General features: G+C 36.6%; 3 protein-coding genes across 12 annotated transcripts in view; 2 read left to right on the top strand and 1 right to left on the bottom strand.

Annotated features, from left to right (window-relative positions):
* Positions 1–64: 64 nt before the first annotated feature.
* Positions 65–2,875, bottom strand: LOC126848505 (methylcrotonoyl-CoA carboxylase beta chain, mitochondrial). 2 transcript variants are annotated; one of them, XM_050589498.1, is made up of 9 exons: positions 2,489–2,871; positions 2,018–2,271; positions 1,682–1,953; positions 1,451–1,598; positions 958–1,373; positions 730–864; positions 523–659; positions 371–456; positions 65–299 (listed from the first exon to the last, which is right to left on the bottom strand). In XM_050589498.1, exons 1-9 carry the CDS (start codon positions 2,600–2,602, stop codon positions 182–184), a joined length of 1,680 nt encoding a protein of 559 aa, XP_050445455.1. In that variant the 5' UTR covers positions 2,603–2,871; the 3' UTR covers positions 65–181. The 2 variants fall into 2 exon arrangements, 1 of the variants encoding a protein (XP_050445455.1); XR_007687263.1 differs by lacking the exon at positions 65–299 and having other exon boundaries at positions 399–456; positions 523–604; positions 2,489–2,875.
* Positions 2,876–3,694: 819 nt separating this feature from the next.
* On the top strand, positions 3,695–5,421 carry LOC126848512 (type-1 angiotensin II receptor-associated protein). Of its 3 annotated transcripts, none has more exons than XR_007687264.1 (6): positions 3,695–3,929; positions 4,217–4,251; positions 4,339–4,450; positions 4,525–4,597; positions 4,748–4,956; positions 5,221–5,421. XR_007687264.1 is itself a non-coding variant. In XM_050589509.1 (6 exons), exons 1-6 carry the CDS (start codon positions 3,891–3,893, stop codon positions 5,289–5,291), a joined length of 468 nt encoding a protein of 155 aa, XP_050445466.1. In that variant the 5' UTR covers positions 3,695–3,890; the 3' UTR covers positions 5,292–5,421. The 3 variants fall into 3 exon arrangements, 1 of the variants encoding a protein (XP_050445466.1); XR_007687265.1 differs by having other exon boundaries at positions 4,748–4,960; XM_050589509.1 differs by having other exon boundaries at positions 4,748–4,885.
* Positions 5,422–6,017: 596 nt separating this feature from the next.
* Positions 6,018–15,583, top strand: part of LOC126848500 (transcription factor 12) — a 112,931-nt gene continuing 103,365 nt past the window's right edge. For 2 of the 7 annotated variants that reach the window (XM_050589485.1, XM_050589477.1), the window contains exon 1: positions 6,024–6,343. In XM_050589485.1, the coding sequence (XP_050445442.1) occupies positions 6,262–6,343 (82 nt within the window). In that variant the 5' untranslated portion in view covers positions 6,024–6,261. Of the gene's footprint in view, positions 6,344–15,583 lie in introns of all 7 variants that reach the window. The other 5 variants (XM_050589478.1, XM_050589480.1, XM_050589483.1 and 2 more) reach the window with 5 other exon arrangements.

Here is a 15,583-nt window from a genome sequence, read left to right as displayed (position 1 = left end):
TTTATAATGTAAAATATAAAAAAAAAAACATATATTTGGAATGTATAACAATCAAAAAATCTTCTTTATAAAATATAAAATATCTTTGGATTAGATATCAGATACAAAACAATATAAAAATTTAACATTGATATAGTACTTTTTTATACTTTCAAATTACTTTCAAAAGTTTGTACCCATATTACATTCGGAAAATTCCGAACTTAGTGTCAGGTATAGGTGCATTCAGACTCGCAGATAAACTCAGGCCGAGCACAACTCGCGTGTCGACTGGATCGATTACACCATCATCCCACAATCTAATAGATATAGAATAATATTTGTAAACGTTAAAAGTTAATTTTTTCTATACAATGACAATATTTCTTACCTAGCACTAGAATAATATGGACTGCTTTCCTTCTCAAATTGTTTAATGATTGGATTCTTGAGATTCTCTTCTTCTTCTTGAGTCCACTATATCATCAAAATATATATGAATTTCTGTATATGAAAAAGAAAAGAACAAAAATTGAATAGTACCTGTTTGCCTTCTTTCGCACGTTGCTCCTTTGCGATTTGCGCCAATACATTAGCTGCTTGTTCTCCTCCCATTACCGAGATTCTAGCATTTGGCCAAGAATAAAGAAAACGTGGAGAATAAGATCGACCACACATTCCTATCAGATATTGATGTATTATATTTTTTCTTCAAAAAATAATTTAAATAATTAGAATAATAAAAAGTACCATAGTTTCCAGCACCATAAGAACCTCCAATTATTACTGTAATCTTCGGTACTTGCGCGCAGGCTACTGCTGTTACCATTTTAGCACCATTTTTGGCGATACCTCCCGATTCTGCATCTCTACCCACCATGAATCCTATATTGATGAATTTGTATGATTGAATAGAACGCACATTAAAATATAAAATAACACATTAAATGTAAACTTTAATAAACTTTATAACTATACCAGTGATATTTTGCAAAAATATCAGAGGAATTTTTCTTTGAGCGCAAAGTTGCACAAAGTGAGTGCCTTTGAGAGCACTTTCGGAAAATAATACACCGTTGTTTGCGACAATGCCCACAGGATAGCCGTAAATTTTAGCGAATCCCGTGACTAAAGTTTCACCGTATTGTGCCTTAAATTCATGAAATTTCGATCCATCCACAATTCTTGCGATAACTTCTTTTACATCAAATGGATGTTTTAGATTTGTTCCAACAATGCCATAAATTTCATCAACGGCGTGTATAGGCAATTCAATATTTTTATTAATTTTTACATCCATTGGTGGTTGCCGATTTAGATCTTTCACAATTCGACGTGCCAGATGCAAAGCATGAGTGTCATCTATGGCGCACTGATCGATGACACCGGATTGTCTGGAGTTTAAGGATTATAAGTCAGCATTCTTATAAAAGATCAATATAGTGACATCTAAAATATCTAAAATAATTACCGACAATGAAGAGCAGCTCCGCCTAAATCCTCCGCTGAAATTTCTTCACCAGTTGAAGCTTTTACCAGCGGTGGACCGGCTAAAAATACTGTACCTTGATTAGCAACAATAATATTTTCATCTGCCATAGCAGGAACATATGCACCACCTATAACACATGATTATATATGATGAATCTGTACATAAAATATAAAAAAGTAAGAATGTACGAATAATATAGTTCTGACAAACCTGCTGTGCAACTTCCCATAACGACTGCAATTTGAGCTATCCCTTTAGCACTCATTTTTGCTTGATTATAAAAAGATCTGCCAAAATGCATTTTATCAGGAAATACATCAGCCTGTCTAGGTAAATTTGCACCTCCACTGTCAACTAGATATATACAAGGCAATTCATTTTCTTCCGCAATTTCTTGAGCACGTAAATGCTTCTTAACTGATATAGGATAATAAGTCCCACCCTTTACAGTAGGATCATTTGCTATTATCATACATTTAGTACTAAAAAAAAAGATATCTGATAAAAATAATATTAAAAAAAACTATAATTGACTTATTAGATTACCCTTCTATTCTCCCAATGCCGGTGATAATTCCACCTGCTGGTACTTCTTCCTTATCATACATCTCGTAACCTGCCAATTGTGAAAACTCTAAGAAAGGTGAATTCTTATCTAAAAGGGTATTTATTCTTTCTCGAGGTAAAAGCTTTCCTTTGTTTACATGTCTATCTCTTGCTTTTTGTCCACCACCTTCAACTATCTTCTCCACAGTGTTTTTCAATTGATCAACAAGAGTTTTCATTTGTGTATAATTCTCCTGTGCAATATTGTAAAAAAAAAAAAAACAATATTTATAAAATTTATAAATAAAACACTAAATATTTATGTTGCAATATGCATGCTAGTATTGCATATATATCGGATGCTAACATATTTTTATAAATTATGAAATATATTATTATCAGAAGGAAAGGAAGAGAAACACAAGAATTACAAAACAAAATAATAAAATACACGAATATATTTTTTTTAACCTGATACACTGGTGAGCTAGATTCTGGTGTAGTACCAATAATAAAGGCTTCTTCATGATAAAATCTCACAAAAGGCCGAAATTGCCTCAGGATGTAACGACTTCTACATAACATATTATGCAAATATTTTTTTATCGTCACAATATAATCACGTAAAAAAATTATCAATGAACAACAATTAACATATGCTATAACCTATAACTTAATTTGAGGTTAACGGAAAAATCTTCTAAATTTTTTATTCATAACGTTATCTAATCAGCGTAATCCACATATGTACATGTATGTTTACGTATATGTACATAACAAAATATATATCGAGGCTTCGATGTACAATCAATAAAATTACAATCGAATTAGCCTAAAGTGTAAGTGCACAGACGCTAGATGCTATATCTAAACATGCTGTGCAAGAGAGACAAAGCGATTTTATTGACAGTATCGAATGGAAGTATGTCTCATATCGATTGGTCGATTGCATTACTTCGAGAATCGCAATCTGTGCGCTTGTCGATAGATTTTACGCGGGCTAGTGACGTCACGCGCTGCGATAGAACGCACAGTCGGATTTGGATCGCTCCGTGTTTTTCGCGATTATCATTTTCTAAAAGTCGATCTCGCGCGCGAAAACTAATCGCGAGTATTCCGTGAGTATCGGACGTTTATCGTAACGTGTTGATCATCGCGTAAAATCGTCTGAATATCGCCTGTATGTGTGCCCGAAATTGAGCAAAATTCTTTCCCCCTTCCCCCGCACCGACATATATTTCACTCCATTATTTTCTCGCCGGAATGCAGCAAAAGCGATGTACGATTATAACCAGGTATTTATGTACATGTTGTTTTATGATTTGCTGTAACGATATTCCTTGCATTCGTCATAGAATGGAGAGATAAACCGGTGATAAAGGTGGAATTAAGAGTGACAAAGACGGATATAGAAGAGTTTGATTTTCTTTCCTTATCTTTTACGTTATAAAAGACGGAAAAATACACGATATACATATTTCCTCTTTTCATTTCAAGATATTTAGGGCAAATATACATGATCGTTTATCCCCATATATTACTATGATATACTCAAGATTGCAATTATAATATTTTTTTTATAAAAGATTGATATTTGAACGTTGAACAATTGTGAAATTAGTTTCGAATCTTATATAGTTTAATGGAGAAATGTCAGATGGCAATACTTGTAAAAGGCGCTGCGCCACAGGCCAGACAGCTGATATACGCAGTACATATAAATATTTTGCATCATTATCGAGTTAGTTTTGTAGGCGGAAAAATAGATTAGATAGTGCTCCATAGTGCTCCATTGCAGAAAGATATATTTTGATCGTGTTATAATTCGTCATTATTTTGTCGCATTATATAGTTATAGTCACGTGCAACGAAAATGCCTAATATAACCAATTTATCTCATTTTCCTTTAAAGGTATGTAAATAAAAAATCAATTTCATTCATTGCTTTATGTCATTGTTTTATCTCAATGTACGCATTTTCAGTGTTTTCGTAAATATAATGTCATTGTATGACGTATATATAACCTAACGTCATTTATTTGAAAAATATGAAAAATTCATATTTTTTATGTGAATTTTTAATATTTCATGATAAAATAAAATCTTATAAACTATAAATATATGAATGTTAATAAATTTCTGTAATAACAAAAATAAAATATCTTATTATATATTGTTTTTTATTATATATTTTTCCAGATTATATTTGCAATACATTTGGTACTTGTAACATGGTAAGAACAACTATGATAAAGTATATTTTGCATTCATTTATTTATAAAAATCTCGTATTATTACAAATTGTGTAAAATACTTTATAGGAGTACTCAAGGAAATTGGTGTCCACAGTCTGTGCTTTTTTATAATTTGTTATTCCTTGTTTGTATATTGTGGGCTGTTCATAGTAATGAATCAGATGAACCACTTCAATTTGTAAGTTATTAAAAACACAGAAAGAAGAAAATTATTTTTTTAAATTTGAAATCAATTACTATGATTTCTTATAGGCACTTTTTATAAATGTAATTTCTATATTTCTCGATGTGGTGACTTTATCAGTTTACTATCCTTCAGACTTTAGTAAGTATAGTTTATATATTGAACATATATATGAATATATTCAAGCACATTTTCTATGTTAATAAAAGATAAGAAAAAGAAGTAAGATATTAATTGTTTACTGATTATCTCATACAAACTATATATCTGTCTAATTGAACCAATTTGTAGGTGCTTCTAATAAATTTAGTGCAGCTTTTATGATCATAAATTTAATTGCTCGTCCTATCTCGAGTATATATCTGCTGCGAATAGGCCAGGGGAGAAATGGCAGTTTAGCCACAGTATTTGCACCGAGTCCTGCCTTGGGTCAGTAAATCACTGGGTAGACATCTACGCTTTTTGTAGTGCGTCAGTGCTTCGTCAAGATCTGATTTTAAGTATGTGCATGACAGTTATATGCTTTATTGCAAATTATAATTATTTCATTAATAATCAACAATTTTTAATCATCTAGAGATGCTTATTTGTGTGTCATAGTTATCTATTCTATCTTCTGTATATTCTTTATTTCTCGTAGGATTGCTTTGCGCCTGAATCTATGTTGCATGAAATTGTAGTGTCTCGCAGCAGCAATTTCCTGTTTCGTAATGATTTCATAAAAAAGATTAGTTTGTATGTTACTTTGTTTCAATTATTTACAGGTTATGGCCGGCAAGACTATGAGGACATATCACAGCCTATTCCACAAAATTCCGATTTTGAGGGAGTTTAAGATAGAATGAAATTTGCTTGAAATATCAATTCCAAATACAATATATACATGTGAAATAATATATTTTAGATAATGTTGACATTATTTATTGATGCTGTTAATATGCAACTTATGATATGATTAAAGATTATATATGTGTGTTTATTTATTGATATTAATATTCTCTATTTTTCGTTTTATATATATATAATCTCATATATTTTATATGAAAAATATTTTTATCTTTTTTACTTAATATAATATGAAAATATTACGTTGGTGTAAGTTATTTTAATTAATCGATAATAATATACGAATTATATAGTTTCTCTCATCTATTTTGCCAATTAATCTAACACATTGCGATTCGAATCTTATATACTAATGTACTATAAATTTCGATACTGCTTGTATGTAATTAATAGTTTTAATACATCCAGAATTTATTTTGTATAATTATTCCTATTTGTCAATTGTAAATAAAAGATTTTGATGTAAACAAAACGTTCGTTTTGAAGAAAAATTATCCTCGAAAAATTGGTTGTTAATATGGCGCGAATTCATTACAATCTATTATCATGAAATTTTTTTGAAAGTTTTGAAAGTGTCTTTAGAAAAATTCATTAATTTTTAGAAATTAAAATAATATAATCTACAAAACTTCATCGAATCGCTTAATTAACATAAGGTATATATATTTGTGTTTTCAGTGTAGAAAATTAAATTCAGTGAAGAAGAACAAGTTGAATCATTCGCTTCGTTCGAAAGGCGGCTCGCAAACCGCGAGCGTGGTGGCGCTCAAGCTGAAGCGCGGACATGAGGTGGCGCCAGCTGCGCCCGTATAAGAGCCGCGTCCGTGAAGCTGCGCGCTTCAGTAGTGTGGGTGATCGTAGCGGGAGGAGGGTGGCTCCGCGGGTGGCCACACCGCGAAACCGTGCCCACTCACCTCGACCACGGAACGTCCACTCGTTTTCACGTCTCGTGCGAAAACATGGCGGCCAGCGACGACGAGCCGATGCATCTCTACGAGGTCTTTCAGAACTGCTTCAATAAGATCGCCAACAAGCAGCCTGGTGAGTGTGCATCGTCGATAGTGCCGTGTATCTCGCGCACGGGGATACTCGCGCCGTGCGTGGCTCGTGTGGAAAATAAAGCGACGAACGTCTCTCTCCCTCTCGCTCTATATCTGTCTTCTCTGGTGTGTCTAGTGTATCTCATCTGGTGCGTATTTAAAGTCCGCCTCTCGCGTCTTTCAATCGATCGATCGAGCTCGTAATCGCGCCGAGAATCGTATGACAATCATCGATGACAGCCGTCTCTCGGCTACTCCATTCTGTGTTTTGGTTCGTTTGTTAGTGCCCTGGACAGTGCTGCCCCATTGACAGAAACTAGCGCCGAGAGCAACGACTCTCTGTCTCGTGTTCCTCGCGTCCAGTGATTATTCTCATCGATGCCGTGATCCTCGTCTTCGTCGGCGCGAGTTTTCATCCTCGCGTGCATCGCGGCACCGCGCCGGAATGCGAATAACATAACCTAGACGCGCCAGAGAGACGTCGCCGTTCGCTGTCATATGCAACAGTGTTGAGCGATATATATGTGTATGTATGCGTATAGTATGTATGCTTGTACGCTCGTATGAATGCGAGGGTGAATGCCGGACAGGGAGACTTCCGGGAAAGAGACGATCGCCGTCGCGATGCCGCGATCAGATTATCCGTTCGCCTACATTCGTTCCACGTGCCGAAATGTCAACGCGATCGAATCGTTAGTGGTTAATCGCTCGAATGTAATGCAGGAGAGTCCATAAATCGAAACCCTCTTTTTACTCTCCATTCTCGCGAGTTCTCTCTCTCTTTCCTTTCCTTCCTCCCTCGCTCTCTCGGTCAGCCTCCGTGCGAAGAGGATATGCCGTTTTTCTTTTATTTCTCGCTTCATACACCTGCCAGAGAAGCAGCCACAGAGCGATGCGCCGTTGCGTGCCGCGAGACGTGCGTTACTTCTCGAAAGAGGTTCTCATTCTTTGTGGATTCTCGATCGTCGCGACACGTGTCAAATATTCCAATTCAAGTTCTGCTAGTTTTTAAATATTTTTATTATTAGATAGAGGGATCATGCATCCTTTACGATGAATAATATTTACCTGTTATTTATCGACTACATGAAAAGCTACAAGAGCTAAAAATAAATAAAGGCTCATATTTAGAATATTTATTCAAGTTAAAATATATATATATATATATATATATATATATATATATATATATAAATGATTTCTAAAACAATATCTAAAATATTTACTTATAAAACAAACAAACAAAATAATCTTAATAAATAAATATATATAAATATATTTATTAGGATTATTTTTTTGTTTTAACAATTATATTAATAAGTAAATATTTTCATCAAAATTATTTTAGAAATCAGTTTATTTCTAATAAATGTCAAATCTATAAATGTATTCTTTCTTAATCTATTTATATAATCATGTTTTGTATATTTATACATCTACTTGGACAACTATTCCAATAACATATGACAGTGCTTTTTGAAACTGTGAAATTTCTATGCTAATTATCGTTTCAGAGCGTACAAAGCAATTCGATATTACGATTTAGAGGAGGTCGCGAGAGATGTATTTGCGCCGTAGTCCGCGGCATAGTTGGTAACTGAGTCTCAAACGTTTGTTTGGTTTGAGACGTTGTTTGGAAGACGACCGCTGTAGGCCCTCTCTCGTAAGCTAAGTTCGGCGCAGCTGAGCGGCTCGGAGAGACCGCAAAAACGCCTTCTAGACGCCCCCGTCCGAGGCGTTCCCATATTCCTTTGAAATGCTGCGGGAGTTATATGTGCCCCGGTTATTCGGTTAAATATAATTTATATCGCGGCATCGCGTTTTCCTATAAAACATTGTAGGACGACTTGAAAGAAAAAGTAATGCGTTTCGTAACGAAATGAATTCGTAATCCTTTACGCATAGATGTTTACGCGATAATATTCTCACAAAATTCTCGAAAGATAATATGTATATTGAATTATATTTTCTCTTCTTTAATTCAAGTATAAATGCATAAATGATACAACTTATTAATATATTAATATATTAATTATTATATTAATATATTAATTATGTATATTAATATATTATATATATAATATATATATATATATATATATATATATGTATATATATATATTAATATATTAATTATTAATATAATATATTAATTCAAATATAAATGCATAAATGATACAACTTATTAATATATAACTGATAAACACTGTTTAAACACAACATACACACACACTTCATTTTGTATAAAATTATTTAATATCAATCAAGATTGGTTTGGACAATAAAAGATGAAATATTTCAATCTTTTACGATCGGATAATCGTTACGATAAAAATCGATGAGATTCATTATTTATGCTCGAATGTTTTTGCCGGGTGTCAGGTTCACCGAGTCTTGTTTCTCATAATTTGATAAATATGAGACAGTTGATTTGTCGTCGGTTTGTTTCGGCCCGTTAATCTCGACGATTGTCGCTTTGCGATGAAGAGGCCTCGCCGCAGACCGTATTACGCCGCAACCGTATTATTAAGGTTCATATTACTATGCGTATCATAACTTAACGAGCCGTATTACTACGGTCGCGAGCCTTCAATTCACAACACGGTCGCTCGATTTGCTATTTCTTAAGCAACTCGTATTAAATTTCGGTTCAATTGGTTCCAATGTAGAGAACGATCGTATATAATACAACGAAAATATTAATGCGCGTAAATCATTATTTATTAATTATTATATACATAGAATAAATACGGAAAAACGCTTCTGTCATTAAATAAAGTTGTATAATATAACATCCATCTGCTTCATTTTCTGCAGTGTTCTAGAAAGTCGAGGGGTCGATGCAGAGTTCAAGTGCAAGGGTATCCGAAAATAGCATCCACCCTACTTACCGAAAATACTTCCGGTATCCGTTTTAATTCCCTCTCATTCGAGAAAACTTACTTGCTATATCTTTCAGTTTTTTTTCTCTCCTGTGCACGATGGTCCATTCGATTAAAATTTTACAAATACGCAACGTAATAATGTGATAACATAAACAGAGATATTAAAGGCGAGTAATAAACATTTTATTGTTCGCCTCTGTTTCATAAATCCGGCGTTTCGAAAATTATTTCGCGCTGCATTTCGCCACGACGGCGGTGAGATGCATCTTGGAGAATCCATTGGCAAAGATAAACATTCGCGTCTGCGCCGAGAAAATAATCTAATTTGAAATTACGCGTAATGCAGCAAAAACATGGTATCGGAACCGAATGGCCGATCGGAATCTAAAATTATCGCGTACCCTCTATGACTCACGAGTAAATCTACCTGAGTACGAGTTTGTTTCAGGAAGTGTAGCGAGCTCGATAAAATATAGTTTAACAAACATACACACACACATGATTCACGTATAGTATCGATCGATCGAACATCGCGGACTGCCATACGTGAGATCGTTAAGTCTTGAGCGAGTCGTCAGATATTTTTTATCGTATCTTAGATATTTAATATCTGTATTTTAAATAGAGAGATATAGCGTATTTTGAGTGAAGCAAGGTTTGATTGTTCTGAGAGCGATTAAACTCAATTTTTCATGAACATATGTTCGATCGAAAATGAGTTTTGAATTTGATTAATATAAATAAGTATATCTCTAATAATTTAAGACGGTGTTTAAGACATTATTAATTGTTCTCAGAGAAATTTGCTTGACTCAAAAACGCTAATACATATTCGTCCGCGTTCTTCTTGTTAGCGTGTGCTATTTCTCAAAAATATGCATTTCCCATTGCACATATTCTGTATGAGATCCATCGAATTTCACAATCATTGCTTTATGATAATTTTTCATAACTCTTCTTCAAGATATCTCGTATTATCGTATTGCGAAGATTGCCGCGCTGAACATTCCGACCTGGGTCCATCGACGCCATTTTTGAAACTCTCCTTCCTCGGAGCGAGAGTTTAAGCGAACGACTATAAACGATCTCCAGACACAACACTCGTGACTTAGGTCCTCTTCTCTCTTTCTTTCTTTAGCGTATGTACCTACCACCGTCTCTCTCTCTCTCTCTCTCTCTCTCTCTCTCTCTCTCTCTCCGGAGAATTATCGAGGGAGTGTCACCGTGATGCACCTGCCTCTCGCTCCATCTCTCTCTCTTTCTCCGTTTTTTCTCACTCCCGAGTACCACTACCTCTTTCTCGGCCTTTCTTTCTCCATCTCCCGTGCACGCGCCTCGCGCGCGCGTCCTCGAACTTATAATGGCTCATGTCGAAAACCCACATACTTAAAATATGGAAGAGGATGCGTCACCTTCCATCGATGTCGGAGAAATACACAAATGGCGACGCCGTATGATCTAAGCAGAATTTTAGTTTCCTCTTGCTTGACTCATTTTAATAAAAGAAGATCGATTCTTTAAAATGTTTAAAAGAAATTTAGTTTTTACAGTTAAAAGTCTCAATTTTTACGCGTTCTGTAAAAACTGTTTTAAATCTCTTTCGCTCGTATTCAAATCTTAAATATAATATAGTAATAAAAAGAATATTTTATAGATATAAAAAAATTTTTTTAATATTGACTTTTCTTAAATCTTTGATTTAAAATGTAGAAGATTTGTATAATAAATATGTGTATGAGAATATATGATTATTTGGAATAAAATTCGCTTAATCTCCTCGCGTGAATCCGCGGTCAGATCCGTTGCGTTCGTTTATTAATACTGAGTGGTTTATTAGCACCATCGAATGGTGCAAGTTTGCGTGAACACGAGCGTTTAGGCGAGATGCACAGGCAGATTTCGCGAAGGAGATAGCAGTATCGCGGTTATAAATATATTCCGGCGAATTTTATCACACAGACCGCCATCTCCTTGGACGCTTTTCAATCCTCTCCTTAGAAAAGGCCGAGTCCAGAGTGCGTTCACATATGCACGCACACAAATTAAGGGCGCGAGCATAATCTACATTTACAGCGGGGACTCGATGAGCATCTGCTTCTACCCCTCTCGCCCTCGACCCTCCTTGTTCACCCGTCGCCCTAAACTCGATCCCTTTCCCCGCCAACGAGCATTCTCTCCCAACACCGTGCATTCTCCCAATCAGGATCATTCCTTCTTCGTTTGTTGTATCAAGTTCACTCTCTTGCTTTGCTTCTCGCTCTCTTCCTCGCGTTTTTTTCATCGTTCTCTTTCTCACTCTCTCGCAAAACGCACAAGCGTGCAGAGGTATCGATAGATTACATAAAATCCCATTCGAAGCAACGACTTTATTTTATCATAATATCTTATCACATGCCAGAAAATTATAATTACGTTTACAATATATCGAATTAAGAAATTATGACATTATTGTGCAAAATTCTCATTATCTTCAAATTCGTATATCTTCCGGAGTAATTACGTTTCAAATTTCAAAGTTAAATTAAGATTTTTATGGAAAGCACGTATCGAATATTTTTCACGATAATAAAATGTCGTAACGAACTTCAATAAAAATTCTCTATATTACCCAACGCGTCAAAATGATATTTCTTTTGCGAGTTATGAATATCGAATAAATAGCGTGTTGCACGATTCTTACACATCGATATATGCACTCGGTCTCATCGCGGTTACTTTAGGCAACCAAGAACAACTGGCGGCGGAAGGCAAACGACAGAAAATGGAAGACATTTTAAGGCTTTTTGCGAAAAACACGGACGCGTGTTACTCCAGAATTCCTGACTAATGCAAGTCCCTCGTTACCGAACCGCGTATAACCGCCATTCGCTTCGCTCCTGTTATGGTCGATATGAATTTGCCACTGCGTGAAACTCTTGCTACTGGTCCCTCTTTCCGCGCCTCTCCCGTTCTCCTCACTTCTCTTTCTCTCCGTCCTTTTTTTTTTGTCCCTCTTTCTCTCGCGGTCGTACTCTGCGCGTGTCTCTTCAAAGTTCCTTTCTGTTCATCTCTCTGTGCGCCCTCCCCCCTGCCACCCTCATTTCCACTCCGCAAATTTGCGATGCTCCACGAGAGAAGAGCAAAAGTCCATTAGCCGTGGCGAGAACTGGGTTACAGAACGAGCGATAAAAAAAAAATGCTGGATGATCCGCGTATGGGCCTTCATGTACATCGTTTCATAAAACACCTGGCAACCGATTAATGTATGTCCGATATCTTAAAGATTACACACAAAGTTTTTATTTAAGGCTAAAAGTATATTTTATCGATAATATCATATTTTACTGTTAATATTTAAAAGTTACGATTGAAAAAAAGAAAAAAGAGAGAAAGAGATACAGTTATATTTCGGGGTTGACGACAGGGAAGAATAAAAGTTTACCGTCTTTGAAACTCTCATCGCGATGCTATCGAATGACATATTCCGCGAGGACAAATACCAATCGTCCTAGAGAATCGTGTCTCTTACCAGACTGACTGAAAGCCCCACCCTACAAGGGGCACCATATCCTGGTATCCCCTTGCTCCATTGGCGTAGGTGCGGTGGTTCTCAACCATATTTTGTTAGATCAGCACAAATTTCATAATATAATATGTTTTGTAGCGTTTAATTCTTTGGTGTCCAATATCGATTTCTACAATACTAATTACATATACCGATCAACTGAACTAATGCTAATTATACGGTATCTAAGATGGTTTAACAAAATTTTTCTGTTTTTAATTTTTTCTTATAACGAATCTATAAAAAGCAAATTTTTATATGTATACGATTGTACACAAAAAGAAAGTAAAGAATTTTCAATATCAATTGATATTCAAATTTTAATATGCAATTATTGATAAGAAATTGCATTTTTTTTTGTTTGAATAATTGGTTAATCAATATTTGCTTACGTGATGTAAAAATCGTAATAAATTTTTTCTTCGTTTATTTCTTTTCTATTCGTTTTATACGTACACTTATCACATGTAAATTATTTACTCAAACAACGACGAGAATTAATAGGAGATGGTGTGCGATGCCACCTGTAAAGCACGTGCAATCCAAAGAGCGAATCTGGCCGTGGCCGCGTGTGTGGGCACGCACGCACGTACGCACGTAAGCGCGAAGCGCGTATGCACCGGGTGGTTTTTCGACAACGCACGACACCGACCTGCACCGCGTTCAAAATAGACATCTGGCCAGATTTCGTTAGGTCTGGCCCACATGTAGGGGCCGCATCGTACGCGTAGAACGCATCGTACGTACGTGCATGTACGTACTGCGTGCCGTGTGTACCGCCACGCGTGTATACGCGTCTACGGGACCGGGGTTCGAACAACAAATGTGCACTCGGGGTACTACTGGCGGCGCCGGGGCTTCGAAAAAGGGGCTCCAATTTTTTGGCAGGTGCCACTGTCCTCGAGCGCGCGACGTCACCTTCTGACGTTCAATGGCCCGCACCAAGTCCGGAGGAATGTCGTTTCTAATTAGGTAAACGATCAGGGGATTCCGTTGTGAGAAACGCGCGGTCGGACGCGACGAAACCAATCGCGCTTAACTTTTCTACTATCAAAATTAATTTTTATTCTAATTTATTTCGATTCTCTTATAAATGCGTGTATATCATGTTTAAAGAATCTTGGGGACTCTAGGAAAACTCTCTCTCTCTCTCTCTCTCTCTCTCTCTCTTTCGAAAATAAATTAAAATTTAATTTAAACCATATATATAATATCGTATACTATAAATATCATAAATATAGTGATATTTCCCTGTATATATTCAATCGAACTCCAGCAATTCCTCCGAAAAGTTCGCATCTTTTTCTCAATTAGTTCGTGCTTTATCGCAGTCGCGGTATTGCGGAAGTAAAAATGGCGTTGAAAGTGCCGCAAGATCACCTGTTGAATGTATATCCCGGAGAGCAACTATCACAAGATTCGCTCTCCTTCATCCTCGACCACGTTATCCTGCCGTGTGTCGTCGTCATTCGTAGGAGCCGCGTGAATGAACACGCGTGTCAAGAGCGTCGCATAGAGGCGTCGCCAGTGAGTGCGAGCAAGACCAAGAGAAACCGGAACACGTGTATGCCACGTGCCGACAGCGGCACGCGCGCGCACGCACTCTGACCACTTCGGATTCTTTCTCTCTCTTTCCTTTTCTCTCTCTCTCTCTCTTGTTCTTCTTTTTTTTTATACACATAATTTCGCACACACGGTTCCCCCCTGTTTTCACCGATCGAAGGAATCGACAACGGGCATACTTTTACTCGCCGCGAATCGCCATGAGCGATCGATCCGATCTCTTCTCGTTTTCGGTCTAGTATTATGTGACGATCGAGAATGTTAAGGAGCGTTCCTCGAGTACGTGGTAAACGTCGCTACGTGCAACGTTTACCAATGAGCATGATGCAACTCGCGTTTAACCCACATTCTCGAATACTTGAATTAAATTCAACTGTTTGATGCAGAATTGGATCGCGCTGACGTCGTAATTACGTCCATATCAAATTTGTTGTTTCCGAAATATTACACGTTGATATATTTTGGAATTTATAATAGTCTCATTTCTGAAATTTATCTCTAAAATTAACACGGAGAAATAAAATTATATATATATATATGACAGACAAAAGAATAATTAAATATTTTCTCGTTTCTTTTATATGTCCACATAAAAAGTTTTTAACTGATTAATTATTGTCTTACTAATCGTAAGACAAATTAAGATTTTTCTAATATAAATCAAAGATTTTTTCTGCATTTCAAAGATTAAATCGTGTAAAGTTTTGCGATAATATAAGCAGCATTAACATTGTCCTGTAATTTGACCAGCGAGACAGGTTGAGATACACTGGGGCCCCCGTGGTCTGCGCCAATGTCCTCCAGTGGGCCCCTTCTAGGGTAACACGAAGGGGGGCACTGACAGCGACAGCTGCTGCTGCTGCTGCTGCTGCTGCATTTCCCCCTTCGCCTCGCTACCTTCCTCCTCCTTCTGTCTCCCCACATACACGCCCGCCCTCTCCTCCCCCTCGACGGCCCATGGTCGTCTTGGTCCCGCGGGCCCCTTGGCACGCCGACATCCCCACTATGGGGCCCCATGGTCGCGTGGCAGGCAGCCTTCTCTTCTACAAAATACACCTTCGCTGTTCCGTTTACTCCTGAACAGCGCAACGGACGATTCCTCGTCTGACTCCCCCCATCTCTCTTTCTTTCTCTCTCTACTGCATGCCGACTTTGTTACGCTAACAATTTCTTTCTGTTCTTTCGTTTGTTTGCTTGTGATCGTGACGCTCATACGGATATTAATATTCAGTATTCAATGTATCAAAGT

The sequence above is a fragment of the Cataglyphis hispanica genome, chromosome 3, assembly GCF_021464435.1.
Source record: "Cataglyphis hispanica isolate Lineage 1 chromosome 3, ULB_Chis1_1.0, whole genome shotgun sequence".
In the NCBI taxonomy this organism is placed as follows: Eukaryota; Metazoa; Arthropoda; class Insecta; order Hymenoptera; family Formicidae; genus Cataglyphis; species Cataglyphis hispanica.
This window is presented reverse-complemented; position numbering and strand designations above follow the sequence as displayed.

Coding starts and splice junctions, on each gene's coding strand:
- LOC126848512 (XM_050589509.1), top strand. CDS start 3,891: ATGCCTAATATAACCAATTTATCTCATTTTCCTTTAAAG. Junction 3,930..4,216: donor TATCTCATTTTCCTTTAAAG/GTATGTAAATAA, acceptor ATATTTTTCCAG/ATTATATTTGCAATACATTT. Junction 4,598..4,747: donor TTACTATCCTTCAGACTTTA/GTAAGTATAGTT, acceptor ACCAATTTGTAG/GTGCTTCTAATAAATTTAGT.
- LOC126848505 (XM_050589498.1), bottom strand. CDS start 2,602: ATGTTATGTAGAAGTCGTTACATCCTGAGGCAATTTCGGCCTTTTGTG. Junction 1,954..2,017: donor GGCATTGGGAGAATAGAAGG/GTAATCTAATAA, acceptor CTTTTTTTTTAG/TACTAAATGTATGATAATAG. Junction 865..957: donor ATTTTTGCAAAATATCACTG/GTATAGTTATAA, acceptor TCATCAATATAG/GATTCATGGTGGGTAGAGAT.